The 23,654-nt window shown below is 35.8% G+C and overlaps 1 protein-coding gene across 1 annotated transcript in view; it reads left to right on the plus strand.

The window, feature by feature from the left end:
* The first annotated feature begins 22,901 nt into the window (after positions 1-22,901).
* ZNF438 (zinc finger protein 438) overlaps positions 22,902-23,654 on the plus strand; it is a 36,876-nt gene continuing 36,123 nt past the window's right edge. Inside the window, exon 1 of the mRNA XM_017869595.1 lies at positions 22,902-22,965. Within this exon, the coding sequence (XP_017725084.1) occupies positions 22,929-22,965 (37 nt within the window). The 5' untranslated portion in view covers positions 22,902-22,928. The remainder of the gene's footprint in view (positions 22,966-23,654) is intronic.

Here is a 23,654-nt window from a genome sequence, read left to right on the forward strand (position 1 = left end):
AGTGCCACCAAGTCAAGCCCCAAAAGTAACCACTGTTGATAATTTGATGTTTCTCTGTGAGAATACAACTTTTTTTCCTTTAAAGGCAAATGAGATCAGAATATACCTACTATTACCCAGCTTGCTTCACTTAAGATGATGTTATGGACATCTTTCCCTGGCAGTGTTAATTGAGAACCACCTCTCTCCCAGGTTCTACTTTATTCTTGTTTTTCTTATTGTTAATACTACTGTTTTAAGTAAGGTAGAACATTCAAAAGGTTTACAAAAAAGTATACAGTAGAAAGTCATTTTTCTTTCCAATTCTTCCTTTTCCAGAGGCTACCACCCTTAACAATTTCCTACCTCTTGAAATCATTCTGTTACAGTTATATGCCTTTACTTAGACTAAAGTTAACCCCCCAAACTAATCATTCATGAGGAATCCAAATGCTTAGTGAATTTACAGCAGCAACCAATTGATTTTGTAATATTATATTTAATATTGTATTTAAGTGTATTTAAAATTGTATACCAAAATGGTAACAGATTTACCATTCATTGTATTTCAGTTTCAAGTTTAATGCTATATGATTGTTGTTAGAGGATACAGTCTGGAGGTGAACAATCTCTGTCACCAGTTTGAAACCTTAACACCATATAAACCTTGACACCATATTTCAAGAAACCTTAAAATCAGTCAAGGAGATAAGATCAATCATCTTGACTGTTTTACAGTAATGAAAGCTAGAAGCAAGATATGTTCCATGTGCTAGAAAACAAAAACAAAGAAACTGCCAGTCTAAAATTTTATAGTAAAGTAAAAGTAAAGTAACTGTTGCAGGAGCAACCCCACAAGGCCCTGTGTGCCCCAGAGCACTGCCCCCACATGTCCTTACCCATGTCTGCTTGTCTCACTGTCAGTATTGTGAGTACAGACCCAGGTCTTGAAGACCCCAGGAGGAAATGACCTTGCTGCTTTAATCTCAAAGCTAATTTAGGGGTTTACAGCTCATCTCTGTGATGCCATATTTTCACCTGATGATTGTAATCTGGAACCACTGGGTTAACTTGCTTTTTTCAGGTCGACTTTGTTAATGCCAGAGCCTGGGGAGTGGAGGTGGCTGGGTGGTGGTAGATTTAAGGGAGGTCAGAAATCTCCTCTGCCAAGACCATGGCTGAGAAGATGTTATTTGTTGAAGCACTTGCTCTATAGCACTGGATCTTTTGTCAGCTGCTAACACTAAGGTAGCCTTATGAACAAGATTGCCTGAAACTCCCTGCCTTTCTGATAAACTCACCAGAGAACATGGGATGATAGTATTGGGGGGAATATAGAAAGAAATTAACCAGATCCAATCGTCGGAGTGGTTGTGTTGGTATCCTATGGCCTGAAGAGCCCTAGGCTAGTACTTCCTTTTTATAGGCAGTATTTACTTTTATATAAAATATGTTCCTCAAAAAACTACCCAGATATACAGTGTGTAAAAGTAAAACAAACAAAAAGATATATGCTAAGAAGATATTCCTTTACCACAGAACTAGTAAAACATAATACAATTCAAAAAGAATATGTCATTCTTTCTGACAGAGATGTATGTCTAGTATAAATATTATATACTTTGTAGATATTCTTTAGTTTTATCATTTTTCTTTACAGTTGAGCACATGCCTGGCTTAGGTCAAGTATACTTCCAATGAAAGTTAAAGACTTGCCACATAAAACACCCTGAGTGATTGCCATTTTTGCCTACATTTATATTGCTTACAGTACCTATGCTACATAGCACTACTATGATCACATTTACTTTTTTTATTGTGGTAAAAAACACATAACATACAATTTACTTTCTTAACCCTTTTTAATTGTACATTTCAGTAGTGTTAAGTACATTCACATTGTTGTGCAGCCAAACTCCAGAATTTTTCATCTTGTAAAACTGGAACTGTATACCCAAACAACTCCATATTTCTCCCTGATTTCTTCTCTTCCGGCCTGCCCTCCTCCCCGACCACAACCCCCTATCCCCCGGAAACCACTATTTTGCTGTCTATCTTTGAATTTGATTACTCTAGATACCTGGTATATATGGAATCTTACAATGTCTGCCCTTTTCTGATTGGCTTACTTCATTTAACATAGTCTCCTCAAGGTTAATGCATATTGTAGCATGTGTCAGAATTTCTTTTCTTTTTAAAGTTGAATAATATTCCATTGTATGTATATATCATATTTTGTTGATCCATTTATCTATCAATGGGCAGTTGAGTTGCTTCACCTCTTGGCTGCTATGAAAAATGCTGCTATGAACATGGATGTACATGTATCTCTTTGAGATCTTGCTTTCAGTTATTTTTGATATTCACACAGATGTGGAATTGCTAGACCATATGGTAACTCTATTTTTAATTTTGTGAGGTACTGCTATACAGTATTCCATAGTTTCTGCACCATTTTACATTTCCAACGGTAAATAAGAGTTTCAGTTTCTCCATATCCTCACCAACATTTGTTATTTTCTGTTTTTTTTTTTTTTTAAATAGTAGCCATCCTAATGAATGTGAGGTGATATCTTATTGTGGTTTTGATTGGCATTTTTCTAATTAGTGATGTACGTTTTTTAATATGCTTGTTGGCCATTTGTACATCATCTTTAGAGAAATGTCTATACAAATCCTTTGCTCATGTTTAAGTTGGGTTATTTGGGTTTTGTTGAGTCATAGGAGTTCGTTGTATGTTCTGGATGTTAATTCCTTATCAGATAATTATTTTCAAATATTTTCTTTCATTCTATAAGTTGCCTTTTCACTCTGTTGATTGTATCTGTTGGTACACGAAAGTTTTAAATTTTGATATAGTCCAGTTTATCTATTTTACCTTTGCTGCCTATGTTTTGGTGTCATCTCAGTCACATTTACTTTTAATCTTTTCATCTCCAAACACCCAAACTAATTTTTCTAAAGTAAGAACAACATGTAATGAAATATTTAAATAATTCTAAAATAACTACTGCAAAGACAAAGATGACTACCTCCTGAAAGTGAACTCTTGGCTAGCACCATCATGTGCTAACTTGAAGCGTTGCTTCATCAGCTGATGTGAAAATGTACACATTTGGAGTACAAAATGCAGTTGGAGGTATGGATCTAGAAATAGATTGTGCGGACATGGGCAAATACAGGAAAACAAAGGAAGAGGAAAGCACTGCTAGTTGTATCCTTTTAATTGGGATCCTTGAGTATCCACAATTAAACTATTTAACAAATCCTTGCAAGAAAAAAATGGTCCTCTAGGGCCTTCTGCATTCTGATTTTTCTCATCTTTCCTATGTGGTAATGCCTCATAGTCAGCTAACACCCCTAAACAGAGACCAATTAGAAATTCTTGTTCTAAGGTTAACTTTCAAATTTAGAGAAATAAAGATGCTCTTCAAATATTTAACTTTATCCCAACGTAAATTTTTTTCTTTTTTTTTTTTTTTTTGAGACGGAGTCTCGCTTTGTCGCCTGGGCTGGAGTGCAGTGGCCGGATCTCAGCTCACTGCAAGCTCCGCCTCCCAGGTTTACGCCATTCTCCTGCCTCAGGCGCCTGCCACCTCGCCTGGCTAGTTTTTTGTATTTTTTAGTAGAGACGGGGTTTCACCATGTTAGCCAGGATGGTCTCGATCTCCTGACCTTGTGATCCGCCCGTCTCGGCCTCCCAAAGTGCTGGGATTACAGGCTTGAGCCACCGCGCCCGGCCTATCCCACCGTAAATTTTAATAAACTATTGCAGTTGACTAGCAACATGGCCATTTATACCAATTAGTAGTTACAGACTATCAAAGACTATCAGCCATGCACAAAAAGTACTATAAGCATCTTTTCTAACTGCAAGAGTATATGAACCAGTGCTTGAATGGTTTTCTGTGTCTTCTGAGATATTCAAAGAAACTGGAATTTAAGTGATTTTTTTCTTCAAATGCTATTTCTCCTTGTATAATAATGTTGCCATTGTTCCTTTTTTTCTTCCCACTTTTTCTTTCTTTTGTGATTGCTACTTACTCATCTTTCTCTTGATCGTTAATCCTGCACAGATGTTGATAGTTCTCCTCCTTGCCTAATTTTTCTTCCCCACCCACCCAGACTCATTTTCACTGTCCTCATCCCGGATCTCTGTCCTCCAGCATTTACAAGGATTAAAATGAACCCGCCAGAGTCTGTGTGGCTATGATTCTGGTTTCAGGACACTAGAGAACACACACATTAAATACTCCCTAGGTGCTGGGTCGGCGGCTTCCTCTCCCGCCTGGTGCTCAGGCCAGTTGTTGGTAAGATGGTAGGAACCTGAACTGGCAGGAAATTATTAAGCTTAGATGTTGCCTCTGGACCGTCTTGTCCTCCAAACACCAAAAGCAGTTTGATTCTTAAAAACATATTCAGAAAAAGAAGCTACTGAGATATTTTCCCTCTTTATTTTCTTTTGGGTTTAAATAAATAGTAATGGTTATTCTACCCATGTGAAGTTTTTAGTTCTTAAATAAACCTATATAACACATAGAGCATATTCTGCAAAGAGAGTCCATGGGTGCTTATTAATACATTAAACATTCCAGTTAAGCTCTAGGTTAATGAGAATTCAAGTTTTTGAGTGGTTACTTTGTTCTGGTCCTTTGATGTACCATTTTGCTGTGTGTAACAGTACAGTATTATTTGAGTAGTTTTATTCATTAACAAAATGTACCAAAATAAATTTAACTAGGGTCACAGTGTTTAATTTAATAGTATTACAATAATAACTACCATAATTAGTTTCAGATTTGCCTTCCTTCCCAGAGGATAAGACTTTTTTAGTTTTGAATGCCTTCTGAAGGTATGATAATGACAGCAAAATTAATGTCATGACCTTTAAAGCCTGTTTATGGTTTTTCCATGTTGTACCCTAAAGGATTTAGGGAGCAGTGTACATCTAAAATAAACCACTTCGTATGGACAAGTTAAAAATTGGGTTAATTGGGTTCACATATCCTCAGCTGGTAGCACCTCAGTCAAGACACCATTTCATCGTAGATAAAGGAGCATGATTTTTACACTATAAAATCATTTTAAAACTATACCTGTAATGTTTTAAAAGAAAACACTTTTAAAGGGCTACTTTTCAAATATGTAACAATGTTTTCTCTTATTATGTTATCTGGTTTGACTTTTTCAATTAGGAAATCAATCTGTTTTCATTTTCATAGCAAGAAAATGTTGATACAAACTAATGAGTCATGCTGCATGAACACTAATGCACACTTCCTTTTGGTGATGTTGGGCAGCAGCACTGTCCCTTGCAAGGGACTCCTTTTCCCATTTCTAGTTTGTTGGTGGGACTTCCCATAAACAATCACCCTTCTAACTTCTGGAGACAGGAAACTTGGTTTTCATGGTTTATATATTTCAATAAAATACAGTGTTTGTATATTCAGCTAAAGTTGAGGCAGTTACGTAGGCATGTTAGGGTCCTTAAACGTTTTGAGTATTTGATTGAAAAATTCCTATGGCAGTTGTTGCAAGTGGTGGTTTTGAGGCACTTTCATGCGTTGTTGGATAAATCAGTGCAACTTCTTTGAAGGACAGTTTGGCAAAATCTAGAAAAATGTTAAGTCAACCCAGAAATTTCTTACTGTGATTTCCTGCAGATAGACTTCCACATGTTAGCAAAAATGTGCATACAGAGGTACACACTGTATGTAGCTTTGTAAGAGCAGAAGGCTAAGAACAATCTTAATTGTCAACCAGTGGGTTAAAAAATAATGGTTCCATGCAATCAAATACTATACAGCCTTTAAAAAGAATGAAGATGCTTGGTAAGTGCTGAGATAGCAAACTCTCAAAAATATATTAAGTGAAAAAAGAACAGCATGTATAATCTGCTTCAGTATGGAAATGGGGACAGGGAACAGAGCCTATTTCTGTGTGTTATTTTCTGTAAACACAAAACCATTTCTGAAAGGATGCCCAGAAAAGTGCAAATAGCTGTTGCCTCTAAGGAGGGGAATTGGGGGAATAGAATGAGAAGGAGGCTTATTTTTCAATTTCTTCTTTTTTTTAGTGCTTGAATTTTTTTTTTGACCTGGTACTTATATTTTTTAACCAATATACAAACAGAATGTTAAAAAAAAGTTTTTGAAGACAATGTAAGTAAATGCTTAATATATAAATGCAGTAGTCTTCCCTTATTTGTGGTTTCTCTTCTCATTTCAGTTACCTGAGATACAGTACAATAAGACAGAGTTTTGATAGACCACATTCACATAACCTTTATATGTTGTTATATATGTGTTCACATTCACATATTATATGTTGTTATAATGTTGTATTTTGTTATTAGTTATTGTTAATTTCTGTGCCTAATTTATAAATTAAACTTCATCATAGGTATGTACATATGGGAAAAAATACAGTATATATAGGGTTTGGTACTGTCCAGAGTTTTAGACATCCACTGGGTATGCTGGAATGTATCCCCCATGGGTAAGAAGGGACTACTCTACATTTTTAAAGCAGAATAAAATTATACATGCATTGTGATTACAGGTATTACAAAAGCCAAAAAAAAAAAAAAAGCACAGGAAAGAAATTAAGAGACAATACACCAAAATACTAATAGTATTTATGTTCGAATATTAGAATTATGGATTTTTTTCTTTGTTGCAAATTCATTAAGGTGATATTTCATTAGTGGAAAATATAAAAAGTACCCAGGTTTCTCTAATTCTAAAATACTATGATATACATGTGCTTTAAATAATATAAATTAGTAAATATACACATATATATATAAATTAGTTATCTAAACACTGTCACAGTTATGTCATGTTCATCTTTCAGAAATGTCTTCACAGCATTAGTATACAGTAATAGATGATTTTGAAAAGTGAAAGCAAAAGAATTCCAGAATGTTTCCTTCTAACCTGCTGGCTATTTGTCCCTTATTTATTTATTTATTTATTTATTTATTTATTTATTTATTTGAGATGGAGTCTTACTCTGTCTCCCAGGCTGGAGTGCAGTGGCTTGATCTCAGCTCACTGCAAGCTCCGCCTCCCAGGGTTCATGGCATTCTCCTGCCTCAGCCTTCCAAGTAGCTGGGACTACAGGCACCCTGCACCACACCTGGCTAATTTTTTGTATTTTTAGTAGAGACAGGGTTTTACCATGTTAGCTAGGATGGTCTCGATCTCCTGACCTTGTGATCCGCCCGCCTCAGCCTCCCAAAGTGCTGGGATTACAGGCATGAGCCACTGTGCCCAACCTATTTGTCCCATTTTTTTTTTCGTATTTGTTCATTTTCCTTTAGCTTTTTCTATGTTGGAAATAATTATTTTATAATAATCTAAATGTCAGAAACCATTGGGGCATGGAATAAAAAAAGTTTGGGTGATACTGAAAAGGCAAATCTGTGATTAGAGTACTTCAGGAAAAAAATGAAAGTTTGAATTATTTTTAATGAAGAAGAAAAATTATCGATCATTTATTAAGCAGCAATTCCCCCCGCAAGAACACAAGAAAATATAAAAACATGGATTAAGTTGTGGAACAGAGAAGCAGAATCAAGTTTTAAAAAACTGAATAGTCGTTATAATGCTAATTGATGGAATTTTCATTTAAGACCGAAACTGTAAAGAAGAAAAAAAAGCTACTGATGTCAACAGACCTGAGAGAAAAATGGGTGGAACCAGAAATGTGCATCAGTTAGAATGGAATAAAGGCAAGAGGTGGAAATAGTTTGTTTCCAGTGCACAGATTGGTCTATGTGGATGAAACCGAAACTCACGAGGTGTTTCGCACAGCAAATAAGACTTAAGAGAGAAAAAGAATGTGGGGAATTCCAAATGATCTTAAAATTATATGAATTTTCTATAAACCTGCTTAGTTTAAATGATTTTGTCACTGCATATAGACAAAAGAAGAGCAAAAGCGGTGGAAATGTGATCATTTCAAAAGCAGTGAATTAAATCCAACCTGTTTGAAGCACTGCCAGCCAGACTGATTGCGGAAAACAAAATAATGAACAATTTCACAGTACATGTCTATATTATGGAAGTGTAAACGACAGCCTCTTTATTTTATGGTTTTTATTTTTCTGCTAAGTATCAGTTATTAGCAAATAATGCAATTCTCTTTTGAAAAGCGTTCATCTTTGTTGTGATGGTAACTTCACTGGCCTGAATGCCTTCTGAACATTCTGTTAGCATTGGAAATCCAGGCTAGAAATTCCAAGCATGCTCTGCTTGATGTAGAAAGAATCACATCTTTTTCTTATATCTGTATCCTAGGCATTTGAACAAATAAGAAAACAGAGGATAAGCCTGTTTGTTAAAAATTTGCCGCAAACGTGGGTCTTTCTAGACTTAACTAAAATGCACTATGGCAGCATTGTCAGTGTATTGCATTTACAGATAATATCAGAAATCAGTGTTTCCTAGGACTTGTTGTCTTCAGATAATGAAACTTAATATTGATACATCTGAAAGGCCCCCAAACCTGATGTTACATAAATTCAAGAGACTGGAACAATTTTTACTTTTACATAAAATAAATGTATTAAATTATTTTAAGAGTGCTACAGTCCTTCTAAAAATACAACCAAGCAATTTATAGAAATCAAATAAGCTTACACTTAATTATCTGTCACTTTTAGTTATAGAAAAGTATATTAATGGCAGAATTAATAAGACATTGCTTCAAATTTTAAAATCACAGATGGAACACATTTTAATACTGGGAGGTAAAGTTAAGGAATTTTTCCAGAAAGAGCAAAAATTAATAAATAGAAAACAAAACATAGTAAAGCGGAGACAAGCATAACCAGCCAGGGAAGCTCAACATTTCAATAATAGGAATTCAAGGAGGAAAAAACGAGAGCAGAGCAAAGTAAATGAGGAAATCTTAGAAAAATAATTGGCGAAAATATCCCAGGAATTGAAATGCACAAATTTTCTGATTAAGAGGCCCCACCAAACACCTGGCAAGTTTAAGAAAATAGACTGAGACACTTCACTGTGAATTTTATAAATATTGTTTCTACAATAAAAGCAAATTATATACTAAGGACTACTCACAGTGGCTTTGGATTTCTTCATACCGACATTGGAAACCAGAATACAGTGGAACATTGCCTTTACTTTTCAACCTGGAATTATTTACTTACAAAATTATCAGACATTTTTACTGATGAGAGAAAAAGTAAATCTTCATCCTCCATTGTGGGACATCAGTTGATAATGCCTAAAATTGAACAGTCAAGAAGTGAAATGATAAGCATGTTATTAACGATAATGGAAGTATAAATGCTGGGAGAATCATCTCTAAGAATTGAGAGTGCATGTCTCTGAGGAAGAGGACATGATGACTGCATTTTCAAAATAATAAGATGTATAGAAATGTTTATTCAACTTGAATTTTTTAGATTACAGAGTAGAAATGGAAAGATTATTCTAGTTGCATCAGAGAGAATAGATTGGACCAGAGGCAGGAAGACAATTTAGGAGGCTATTGTAATACAGGGAACAAGCAGTGAGGACCTGACCTAAGGCAGTAAGGGTGCCCATAGAGCAGAGACAATGGCTTTGGAAAACAGAGGAGGAGCACATTTGGAGGCAGGAGCTGCCTTGAGTTTGGAGGTAGCCTTTGAGAGATACATAGGAAGGAGAGAACATTTCACCCTGGAACCTGGGAACTAAAAATACAAATTTGCAGTTGTAGTTAGACCCAGATGAGTTGGAAGAAAATGAATAGAAAACCTATGAAGGAAAAATAAGGATCTAGGCTAGAACATATTTTCCTAATAGATTTTATCAAGGCAGAAAATGCCCTCTTAAACATTCTTAACCTACCAAGTTCAGTCATACGTGCAGCACATGTTAAGGAACACAGGTGCCTGTATGTGCATGTGTTATTATAACAGTCAGTGATTAGATCATACAATTGGAAATAATGTTTTTTGTACTTCTAAGTATATTCTGGTACTTTTTTTTTTGGGAAATGCCAAAGATAATAATAAACATTTGTTTTATTTTGAAAGAATTCTGGAGAACTTTATTAACATGTAATGTAATACGCTGGTTTTTGAGTAATTTTTTTACCAAGTATTTTCAGCATGTAGTATCCAGTTTAATCATTTCTTCAGCAGAAAGAGTTAAGTATTTTATCTCTTACTTTCTATGAAGCAGAAACTGAAATGGAAAAAAAGATTAAATGATTTGTCCAAGATCATACAGTAAGAAGTTTCAGTTAGAAATGTACATCTCCCCACTCAGTTCCCCAGGTTTTTAACTCGTTGCATACCTGAGATTGGGCAGGAACATGATCCTGAAAATTAAGGGTGAGTATAGTTCAGTGACTGACATTCAGAAATATGTGTTGATGCCGGACACGGTGGCTCGCGCCTATAATCCGATCACTTCGGGGGGCCGAGGTGGACAGATCATTTCAGGTCAGGAGTTCAAGACCAGCCTGGCCAACGTGGTGAAACCCCGTCTCTACTAAAAACATAAACTCTAGCCGCGTGTGGTGGCACATGCCTGTAATCTCAGCTACTGGGGAGGCTGAGACAGGAGAATCACTTGAACTGGGGAGGTGGAGGTTGCAGTGAGCCAAGATCGTGCAACTGTACTCCGTCCAGGGTGACAGAGTGAGACTCAGGAGAGGAGGGAAGCGGGGAGAGGGGAAGGGAAGGGAGGGTAGATTGTTTTTAAATCAAAGTCATTAGCAGCATGCAGCCATTTAGGGAAGGAAGATGATTGCCAAACATTGATACATTGTATTAATGCAAATATCAATATAAGCATTAAGAATTTACTACGTGGATTAAAATTTATTTTGTAGATTAAGTTTTAGCTCCTCTAAAGCTTTAGTAACATTTTGAGAATTTTGTTATTTGTTTCTGAAATAGGAAAGATTGAGATATGAATAAGCATTGCAGTTGAGCCAATGAAGAATACTGTTATTACAATTGAGCAAATGATGAGTACTATTATTAGTCAGGATTTATGTACTATAAGCTTCTATTAGATATTATTGTATATATGTGTGTGCATGTTAGATGCTGACAAGGTTGCAGAGAAAAGGAAATGCTTATATGCTGTTAGTGGGAGTGTAAATTAGTTCAGTCACTGTGGAAAGCAGTGTGGTGATTCCTCAAAGACCTAAAAATGGAACTACCATTTGACCCAGCAATCCCATCACTGGGTATACACCCAAAGGAATATAAATCATTCTACTGCAGAAACATTTGCAGACAATATGTTCATTGCAGCACTGTTCACAATAGCAAAGACATGGAAAATGCCCGTCAGTGGTAGACTGGATAAAGAAAATGTGGTAGATATACACCATGGAATACTACACAGCCATAAAAAAAAGACTGAGATCATGCCCTTTACAAGAACGTGGATGGAGCTGGAGGCCATCATCCTTAGCAAACTAATGCAGGAACAGCAAACCAAGTATGGCATGTTCTCACTTACAAGTGGGAGCTAAATGATGAGAACCCGTGGACACAAAGAAGGGAACAACAGACCCTGAAGCCTACTTGAGGGTGGTGGGTAGAGGGTGAAAAGGTGGGAGGGTGGGAGGAGTGAGAGTAGCGGAAAAAATAACTATTGGGTATTAGGTTTAGTACCTGGGTAACAAAATAATTTGTACAGCAGACCCCCATGACATGAGTTTACCTATATATCAAACCCACACATGTACTCCTGAACCTAAAAGCTCAATGTGTGTATGTTTGTGTGTGTGTGTATGTATATAATATTATATAACTAAAATGGACCTGAAGGTATTTGGGTTCTCTTGCTCTTGAGAAACATAAATTCCATCATTGCTTAGAAGAGGTAGTTTTTTTTAAATAAATGAAATATAGTACAACCACTATGGAGAACAAGCAATTGCTTTTAAAGTTAAGTGGTCCATGCTTAATAGACTTAATAATTCCACTCCTAGGTTTTTACCCAAGAGATATTAAAACATTTATCTATACAAAAACTTAGACACACACATTTATATTTATATTAATTCATGATAACCAAAAACTGGCAACAACTCAAATGCCCATCAGTTAATGGATTAAAAAATTGTGTTATATGCATATAATGGAATATGATTCAGCAACAGAAGGGAATCATCTACTGACACACATAATAAGTGAATATTTACTGTTTGATGTATATGAAATGACAGGAAATTCTAGGACAAGCAAAACTAATTTATAGTAACAGAAAGCCTCAGTGATTGTCTGGGGACATGGGTGAGGGATGGAAATGTATTACAGAAGGGCACAGGGGGACTTTTTGAGATGATATATATTTTCAATAGGGTGATTGTTTTAAAATGTACTTGGGTTTGTTTTAGTCAGGTATGGTAAAGTGACAGGAGACAACTGTCTTTGAAAGAGGAGTTTAGGCCAGGCATGGTGGCTCACACCTGTAATCCCAGCACTTTGGGAGGCTGAGGTGGCGGATCACGAGGTCAGGAGTTCGAGACCAGCCTGGCCAACATGGTGAAACCCCATCTCTACTAAAAATACAAAAAATTAGCTGGGCATGGTGGCTGGCGCCTGTAATCCCAGCTACTCAGGAGGCTGGGGCAGGAGAATCGCTTGAACCTGGGAGCCGGAGGAGGACTCTGGGCTGGAGTACAGTGAGCCAAGATCTCACCACTGCACTCCAGCCTGGGCGACAATGTGAGACTCCGTCTCAAAAAAAAAAAAGAAGAGTTTATCACTTACAGTCCCTTAGAGGAGGGGACACACCATACCATTCAAAGCCACAGGGAGAAGCGCCTGCATCAGTCAGGAGGCAGAAGGAGCCAGGGGAAAGCATGGCCCAGAGCCTTTGTTGTAGTTTCCCCAGGAAAGACAAGGTAGGACATGAAAAGCTGTTTAACATTGGCTAGCTTGAATAATTTCAGTGGTCCCCGGCCTATAAGGTAGTCCATATCACTCCAGTGAGTTCGCTGGAGAAATATTGGCTTGGTGCCTTGGTTAGATAAAGGAGGTGATTGAGGATATGGGCTTTGGATTGGTTGGTTTGCATATGAAAGACATGCTCACAAGGGAGTCATTTGCAATATATAGGAATTAACCCTGGAAGAGACAATATCTTCCCCTCTAGCAAGTCCTTGAAGAAGTCAAATCATCATAAAATATTACAAAAAGCCACGACTGATACAGTGATCACTGTAAAGGTGTATACATTTGTCAAAGCTCATCTTAAAGTGGGGTGCATTTTGTTGAATGTAAATTATCCTTCAACAATGTTACTTTAAAAGTAAAAAAACAAAAAAGTTAATGAAATGGACCAACAGTCCCTGATGTACCTTAGTTTAACTCAAGATTTTTCAACTTTATAATGGTGTGAAAGCCATGTGCATTCAGTAGTAACTGTACTTTGACTAGCCATACGACCATTCTGTTTATCACTTTTAGTACAGTATTCAATAAATTACATGAGATATTCAACACTTTATTATAAAATAGGCTTTGTGTTAGGTGATTTTGCCTAACTGTAGGCTAATTTAAGTATTCTGAGCATGTTTAAGGTAGGCTAAGTTACAACATTTGGTAGGTTAGGTGTATTCAACACATTTTTGAATTATGCTATTTTCAAGACTTAGGATGGGTTTATCAGGATGTAGCCCCATCATAAGTTGAAGGGGCATCTGTAAATGGGTACATGAAATTACTTAAAACAGCCAGGAAAATTCATCCTCAAGTGCATTAAAAATTTTCAAACAACACCTAAGTATATAAAGACAAAGAGCAGCATTGAATACTTAAGAATTACAAAGTTCATCCAGGCAGTTCCCATTTTCCTTCCATGTGTCCTGACCATTTTCATGTTACGGCAAAAGAAAAATGGCATTTTCAGTTATATGGTGTCTGAGTTTATACAACATTTTGGAGTTATTTCCTGCCATATTCCTAAGGAATACTAATATGTATTTATTTTGATAGCTAAAAATAAAAGGCTTCACTCAGCTTCTTCAAGTTTTTCAGTGATGAAGTTATGTAACATCCAGTCCATAGCTGAGTATCAGTAATCATGAGAAAGTTCTTTCTTATATCCAGTTGAAATTTGCTTCCTAGTAACTTTGTCTTCCTCACTGGTCCTAGTCCTGTCCACTAGAGGTACGTAGAATTCCTCTAATCCTGCTTCCAAAATAACAGTTCTTCAGATATTTGAAGATGGCTAGCATCTCCCCCTGAATTTTTTTATTTCCCATGTTTGTTCTTTCCCAGCTTTTAAAACTCATTTTTCCTTATTACTTTGTCCTGGCCATTCCTTGTTTTACTGACTTTCCTTTATTTTTAATAGTTGCACAGAGACATTCTACATTGATTTCCATCAGAACACACTTGTATATATGTACATATATGCATGGGAAAGGGATGAGGGGCAGAGGGAGAGGGAGAAGCTGCACTCAGGAGAGCATGAAGAGGGTATATATGGAAATGAGACATACCTTGGGAATGAATTCTGGCCCATCTGAGTGACCTTGAGCAAGTTTCTTAATTTTCTTTGAGCACCTCAGTTTCTGAACTTGATGATAACAGTGCAGATCCTCATATGAGGATGAGCTGTTTGTGAATTACCTAGTGATAGGTCTAGCACACAGTAGCATTTGTTGCAGAAGAGCTACAGTATAGAATACAATCTAGGTGAAGCTGTCATCTATGGCTTTGCTGACTTTGGTTCTGGCCTGAAACTAAGATCTTGTGTGACTATCAACATGTTAGACTTTAAAATCAAGAGGCACAGAATAACAGTAGAATCAAAACTAGAAGATGGCCTCTCAAAAGAGCAGCTGCCCAATCAAGGTAGGTTAGTAACATTATCTTAATATATAAAGAAAAGCCTGTTAAGAATTACCAGCTCTGAGACATTAAAAGACTCATTACCTTTTTTATATTTCCATGTTTTAAGTTATCCTGGCCAGATTTATTATATTATGGCATTTATCTGAATGACAGTAGGTCAGTGTGATGATATATGACATGTTTATTCCCTAGGAAATAGTTTCCTAGAAGTAATAATCTAGATTGACATCTACATCGCAACTCTGTGACTGGTAGCCACATACACATACAAGAGCATGCACTTATACATGTACTCACAACATGGGTTAAAGTTAATCAGCATGTTGAGCATGGAGCAAATTATTTTCTTTTATTCTCTTACATTTCTTTATCTACATTTATTTTTAGGAACCTTAGCAAAGCAGCATAACAGAGACAAAGCAGTGTCTACCTTAGGTTTCTTCAACAAGGAATAAATGGAAAATTTTTCATTTACAACACCATCAAGCTGTCACTTTGTCAAGTAACCAATTCACCTAATTTTCATTTTTAATCAGCTGTGTTTAAATATGGCTTATTAACTAAAACGAAAAGTAATCATGTAACAGTGATTTATAAAGCACATTGTATTAGATCTTGCTATAATTGATTGTATTCGCTGTTTGCATTCTTTAATTTTATTCCCTTCTGATAGATTTTTCTATTTAATATACTTTTCAGCAATTTAAGTAAGAAAAGTCAGGTTATAATTTTCAGAGGTTTTTCCGTATAAACTATGAAGGATGCAGTGGCTGTTAGTGCTATATTATGATTCCTTGAGTAAAAATGCACACTTACTCAAGGAATCATAGTATAAGATTTATTAAATACTGTTAGATTTTATGTAACTATTTAATGCATATTTTCCGCTAGCATATTTATCTTATTATCCAGTCAAATCACAGGATGCAATATTGTAACTATCCAAACATTTTTTAATAGGTGTTAGGTATATTTATTACATAATTTATTCATGTTTAATAATTATAATAGAATTAAATGCAGCAGTGCTTTATGTCACAGCAAAAGACAATACAATTTCATTTGAGTGGGTGTCCTACATGAAAAACCAAGATATTAGGAATACAGTTAAAATTGTTTTGATGGCACTCCTTTTCTAACATAGTATTTCAAAACAATGAAAATTAAAACGTTTTTTCTGATTGCAAAAGCAGTATTTATTCATTGGGGAAACTATGTAGTATCACTTTATAAGCATAAAAGGAAGATTATGTAGCACTTTAATGCCCCACTGAGAGATACATACTTTTATTATTGGGTAATTTTTCTCTTGAGTTATGAAAAAATAACTGAACCATACTGCTCTGTAACCAACCCTTTTTTTGGAATGAAAACGGTCTCAGTCTGTCACTTAGGCTGCAGTGAGTGCAGTAGCACAGTCAGGGCTCTCTGCAGCCTTAACCTCCAGTCGTCAAGGGATCCTCCCACCTCAGCTTCCTGAGTATCTGGACTATGGATACGCACCACCACACGTGGCCAATTTTTGTATTTTTTTTGTAGAGATGGGTTTCACTGTGTTGCTAAGGCTGGTCTCAAACTCTGGGCTCAGGCGATGCTCCCACCTCTGATTCCCAAAGTGTTGGGATTATAGGTGTGAGCCACAGCACATGGCTATAACCAGCCCTTTTATACAAAAACATGTCATAAGCATTTTTTATATTTTTTAATATTTTAAGAAACATTTTAAAATAGCTTTATTATAAAATATACCCTAATTCTAAGTTTTGCATTTTTTGTATATTTTAAACAGCACCCTTAACATTTCTTTAAAGGTAATGAGGATGATGATAATGATGATGGCTTTACACATTACAATGATAATTTTTTGAGCAAAATTCCTACATGTGGAAGGAAGGTCTGGGCCAAAAGGAATGCAGAATTGTAAGGCTCAGGATGCACATTGCCAGAGAGTTTGTACCAACTGTAATACAGGAAGTAAATGAGCATACCCCTTTCCTCAGACTTCTCCAAAAGTTTGTATTATTTTTCTGCCAATTTAGAGGCAAAAAAGTAGTATTATTTTAGAAATTTGCAATTCTTTGATTTTCAGTAAGTCTTAACATTCTTTCTGATGATTACTTGTTAAATGTTGTCTTTTATAAATTTTTTAAGTCCTTACTCATTTTTATAGTGGAGCATTATCTCATTGTTATTTCTTTTACATTAGACAAGAATACAAGAACCATGTCTACTATATCTTTTCCAGAGTGCATAGTAACACTACAAACAACATCTGTTAAATGAATAAATGTATGTCTGTATGTCTATTAGAATTTTTAAATTTTTTCTCAATATTTACCTTTTAATTTTTAACAGCTATATTAAGATATGATTGGCATACAGTCAATTGCATATATTTAAAGTACAGTGAGATAAATTTTGATATACGTATACAACCTTGGAACTTAATCATAATCAAGATAATGAATATATTCTTCACCTCAGTGGGTGGGTATATGTTTGTAGAGTCTCTCCCCCAACCTTCTCTGTCTCCCCTGTCCCCAGGCAACCATTGATCTGCTTTCTGCCACTATAGTTTACAGTCTCTAAAATCTTATGCAAGTAGAATCATAGAGTATTGCTCTTTAATGTCTGTCTTCTTTCATATAGCATCATGTTTTTGGGGATTCATTTCTGTTGTGATGTAGATCAACAGTTCGTTTAAAATGCTGAGTAATGTTCCATTGTATGTTTATATATTCCATCTGTTGGTGAACATTTGGGTTGTTTCTGGCTTGGAACTACTACAAATATAGCTGCTGTGAACATTCCTTGTACAAGTTTTTGTGTAGACATATGCTTTCGTTTCTCTTGGGTTGGTAGGAAGGGATTAGCTGGATCCTAAGGCAGGTGTATCTTTTCTTAATAACCAGGGATGTTGAACATCTTTTCATGTTCTTATTTGCAAGCCATGTATCTTTTTTGGAGAAGTGTATGTTCACCTCTTTAGCCCATTACAAATTGGGAGATGTGTTTTCTTAGTTTTGAGAGTTTTATATACAATTTCTTTATCAGATTATTTTCAAATAGTTTCTCCCATTTATGGCTTGTCTTTTCATTCTCTTATTGGTATCTTTTGAAGAGCAGAAGTTTGCAGTTTTGATGAAGTTTAGCACATTAGTTTGTTATTTTATGGATTATGTTTCAGATGCCATGTCTAAGATACCTTTGCCTGACTAAAGGGCACAGTATTTTCTTTTAGAAGTTTTGTGTTTTACATTTGGGTATATGATGCGTTTCAAATTTTGTATATGGTGTGAGGTATGGCTCAAAGTTCTTTTTTTGTTTTTCGCATATAGAGAAAGCATCATCATTTGTTGAAGGGACTATTCATGTTCCACAGCTTTCCCTTTGGACTTTCATGAAAATACATATCTGTGTGGATTTATTTATGGACTCTCTATTCTGTTGCATTGATCTATATGTCTTTTTCTTGAAACTAAAGTAGCATCAGTCCAATTTGTTTCTTCTTTTTTAAGGAAATTTTGATTATTCTGAGCTCTTTCTATTTTCATGTGAATTTTAAAATTGGTTAATTTCTACAAAAGTCTACTGGGATTTTGATGAGGATTACATTGAATCTGTATATCTATTTGAAGAAAATTGTCATTTTAACAACATTGAGTCTTCCAACCTTTGAATGTGGTATATCTCTTCATTCGTTTAGATCTTCTAAAATTTCTATGAGTGTTTTTTAGTTTTCAATGTATAGGTCTTTCGCATACTTTGCCAGTCTTATCCTTAATTATTTCATTTTTTATGCTGTTATAAATGGTGTCTCAATTTCTGATTTTTTGTCTCAATTTCTGATTATTTCTAGGATACAAAATTAATTTATTTTGCATATTGATCTTGTATTATGTAACCTTGCTAAACTCAGTTATTAGTTAGAAGGGCTTTTTTTGTAGATTCTATTGAATTTTCTAATTAGACAATCATGTCATCTACAAATAAAGACCATTTTAAGTCTTGCTTCACAATCTGAATACATTTTATTTATTTTTGTTTTATTGCACTGGCTAGAACTTCCAATACAGGGTTGAATAGAAGTGGTGAGAATAGATATCCTTCTCTTGTTTGTGAACTTAGAGGGAAAGCATTCAGTCTTTCATTATTTAGCATGATTTTAGCTTTAGTTTCTCATATTAATAGATGTGTTTCACCATAGTGAGGAGTTCCTTTCTAAATTTATAAAGGATTTTTTTTTATCAGTAATGGATGTTGGATTTTATCACATGCAATTTTTGTATCTATTTAAATAATCATGTAGTTTTCTTTTTTAATATAATAAGATGGTAAATTACATTTATTTTGAATGTTAAACCAATTGTGTATTCCTGCATAACTACTTGGTCATGATGTATTCTCATATTGTTGGATTTGATTTGCTAGAAGTTTGTTTATTAGTTTTGCATATGTGCTTATGAGGGATATTGGGCCATAGGAATCTTTTCTCATAATAGATTTGTCTGGTTTTGATATCTAGATAATGCTGACTTTTTAGATAGTAACATTTCCTCCTTTTCAATTTTCTGGAAGGATTTATATATAATTGGTGTTATTTCTTCCTTAAATATTCAGTAGAAGTCACTAGAGAAGACATCAGGGCCTGGAGTTCTAAGAATTCTAGATTACAGTTGTTGTTATTGTTTATTGTCTTCGGACTTGCACTGTTTTTTTTTTTTTTTCTTTTCTTTCTTTCTTTCTTTTTTTTTTTTTTGCCCAGGCTGGAGTGCAATGGCACGATCTCGGCTCACCGCAGCCTCCGCCTCCTGAGTTCAAGTGATTCTCCTGCCTCAGCCTCCCGAGTAACAGGAATTACAGGCATGCACCACCATGCCCAGCTAATTTTTGTATTTTTAGTAGAGACGGGGTTTTCTCCATGTTGGTCAGGCTGGTCTCTCACCCGACCTGAGGTGCTGTGCCACCTCGGTCTCCCAAAGTGCTGAGATTACAGGCATGAGCCTCCGCGCCCGGCCAGACTTGCATCATTTTATTAATAGTAAGAAATCCGTTGTTATCCTTATCATTGTTCCTTTATATGCAATGTGTCTTTTTCTCTGGGTGCCTTTAAAAACTTTTTTTTTCACTAGTTTTGAGCAGTTTGGCAATGATGTACCTTAGTATGGTTTCATGTTTCTTGTGAATCTGTGTTTTGAGATGTTCAGATCTGTGTGTTCACAGCTTCATCAGATTTGGAAAATGTTCTGCCATTCTTTCTTAAAAATAATTTTTTTGCCCTTCCATCTCTCCACTCTTCAAATACTGGCATATTAATCTTCTTAAAGTTGGCCTGCAGCTCACTGATGCTCTCGATTCTGATTTTTGTTTTTTGTTTTTTTAATTTTACTGTCTTCTCCGTTCTGTGTAGTCTCGATAGCTGTGTCTTCAGATTTGCTAATATTTTCTTCTGACATGTCTAATGTACCATTAATTTCATGCAGTATGTTTTTCATCTTATATATTATAGTTTTTATCTCTAGAAATTTTATGTGAATTTTTTCATATCTTTTCTACCTGTACTTAACATTTTGAGCATATGAAATATAGTTATACACAATGTCCTTGTCTGCTAATTCTAATATATGTCAGTCCTGGTCAGTTTTGATTGTTTTCTAAATTATGGATCATATTTTTCTGCATTTCTGCATGCTTGATAATTTTCATTAAATGTCAGTCATTATGAATTTTACTTTATTTGGTGGTAGATATTTTTGTATTTCTATAAATATTTTGTGATTTGTTCTGGTACATAGTTAAAATAATTTGAAACAGTTTGATTTTTTCATGTCTTGATTTAAGATTTATGTGAAACCAGAGAAATGCACAGTCTAGAATTAAGTATTCCCCCCTACTAAGGCAAGACCCTTCTGTGTACTCTACCCATTCCTTTGTGAATTGTGAGTTTTTTCACCCTAGCGAATGGCAACAAGCAATATTCCTGTTCTTCTGTGACTGTAGTGTACCTTGAACCTTTCCCTGGTCTTGGAGTGTTTCCTCACTTGCCTGTGTTGATCATTACAAAAGTAAATAACCCAGCAAGGACCCTCTCTGTTGTGCTTTGTCTGTGTGTAGCACTTTTTTCCAGTATTCTGGAAATCTCTGCAAGGATCTTTCCTCACATAGAGCTCATCGCAGTTGTTGCCATAGGGCTCATTGCAATTGTTTCCTGACCCTCGGGGATCAGTTTTTCTTGACATGATGATGCAGGACTTTTCTCGACCCCTTTGTCAGGTTTGCAACGGGGATGCCCTGTTTACTCAGCCTGCCACACTCAACCCCTTGCAGGAGGGAGCACGTGAGCAAACGAGAGCAGGATCAGGCTGGTTGCTTTGGGTGCTGGCAGGAGCACACTCCATGCACACCTTGCGGCGGTGCCCAGGTGGGAGTGCCTGTGATCCCCGAAATCCCAGAGGGCATGCTGCAGTGCTCTCTTAGCTTAGTTTTGCCATTTGTGGACCGCAGTGTTACCAGCTCAGTGGGCCCCTTGTCTTGTCAGGTGGGGCGTCTATACTCCGCCAGCAAGGGCTAGTGTGACAGCCTTTTTTGGGTACCTACATCCAGTGAGTCCCAAGCTCTTGTGTGGTGTCCAAGAAGAATGAGGTCGTGCCGACACTTGAAGGATGGTGGAAGCAGATAATTTTATTTAGCCATGGATGGCTCTCAGCGGAGAGAGGAGCTGGAAAGGACGGGACGGTCAGGTAGTTTTCCCTGAAGTTAAACCGTCTCTCCAAAATTAAACTGTCTCTTCTCTGAAGTGCAGCCGTCCCTCTGAAGTCAAGTTGCTTCTCTTCAGTCAAGCTGCTTCTCTCCTCCACTGACTGAGTCCAGGGTCTTTATAGGCCCAGAATAGGGGGCAGGGCAAGCCATGGGTAGTTTTGGAAAAGGCAACATTCCATTGGTGAAAAGACATTATTCAGAAAGAACCAATCAGGAGAGAACAGGCAAACAGGGATAGAACTTCTCACCTTGGGCCGCAGGTTTCAGGCTACTTTGTCTTGAAGGTGCCTTTCACGGGGGACCCGCCCCTATCTGCCTAGAATTTCTCTGCTTCCTGCTTCTATCACTGATGTTCACTGTTTTGAAAACATTGTTTCATATATTCTGTCTGTGTTTTGGTTGTTTCAGGCAGAAGCATGAATCTGGTCTCTGTTGCTCCATCTTGGCTAGAAGTAGTAATCATGCCTTTTAATTTTGTCCAACTTTCTTACTATAAAAATATTTAAAATTTTAAATCGAAAAATTCATCAGTCTTTACCTTAATGGGCTCTGTACTTGGTGTCATGCTTAGAAACACTTTTTTGTGTAAGAACTTATAAAAAAATTACTTCTATTTTTCAAAGATTTGAATTGCCTTATTCAGATATTTTATTAATATGGAATACTACATTACTCACAATTTGGAAAATAGCTAAAATGTGGGGAATGGGGGAGAACACCTGTAATTCCATCACCAAACACACTGTAAATTCATATATTGACATATTTTCTTCCATGTGTTTTCCTGTGCCTTTATTTTTTGTATATTTGTAATGCTGGTGTCTGTCATTTAGCATGTTCATACAGTGCATTGCATCATTAACCTTTTTTATGTTGCTACATAATCTTCACAGTTGCATTTTAATGACTGAGTTATATTTCATCAAATGATTATATTGCAATTATACTACCTTTATACTGTTAAGCATTTTAGCTATTTGTTCTTAAAGTATATGAATCAATTATCAGAGAGTACATTTTCAGAGAATCCTAACTTTGCCTACTTACACATGACCCCATGAGAGCAGAAATATGAGGCCCCTGATGTGTCGTTGCATCTGTCTCCAAGCCCATTCTAGTACATCCAATAAAATCCTGTTTGTAGAAAATGAGAAGAAAATAAAACATCAATTCTTAATAACTCAATGCATTTTTTATTACTCGTGTAGTTATAAAACCAACTTTAAAAAGCAGCTTAGAGTTTCTATATTTAGTATGCATTAACATGCTCTCTCAATTACTTTCTAATACTTATTTGTGCTTGCTTATTTTTAGGAAAGATACTATTCAAGTCCAGTACATCGTAATGCAGAATTCTTTAGCAGTACCACCAAAAGATGAAGGTAAGATAAACTGTTGAGGAAAATGGTGATGTGTCTGTTATAGTTTTAATTTAACACATTGAATGTAATTGACCTCTAATCATAAGGTAACTTATTTCTTAGAATTAAAAACAAAAATTATAATTATATATGAAAACTCATTTATTTTGGTAAATAATTTGAGTGTATATGGATTCCTGAGTTTTAAGGACCTGTCTCCTTTTCTAGGCTGTAGTTCCTTGAGAGTAGGGCCATCTCATTCCACCCAGAACTCACAGAGCCTTGCTTATTCACTGCCAGTTAACTGGCACTAACAGATATCAATGAAATTAAAAAGTATTGGCTTTATTGAAGCAAAATAACACAAGTATTTTAGTGAGTAGAAGAATATATGCATACATATTCATACACACATCTGTAGACATACACTTAGAGGACATAGAATTTGTGTATACATTTCTTTGACCTGTTTCCCCTGATAATCCATTTTAAAAGAAATAGAAAAACTATTTTACTCTATGCAATGTATAAAAAATAAAATAATGATTTTTTTTATTGTACTTTAAGTTCTAGGGTACATGTGCATAACGTGCAGGTTTGTTACATATGTATACTTGTGCCATGTTGGTGTGCTGCACCCATCAACTCGTCAGCACCCATCAATTCATCATTTATATCAGGTATAACTCCCAATGCAATCCCTCCCCCCT

This window comes from Rhinopithecus bieti, unplaced genomic scaffold, assembly GCF_001698545.2.
Source record: "Rhinopithecus bieti isolate Rb0 unplaced genomic scaffold, ASM169854v2 scaffold_758, whole genome shotgun sequence".
NCBI classification, from domain to species: Eukaryota; Metazoa; Chordata; class Mammalia; order Primates; family Cercopithecidae; genus Rhinopithecus; species Rhinopithecus bieti.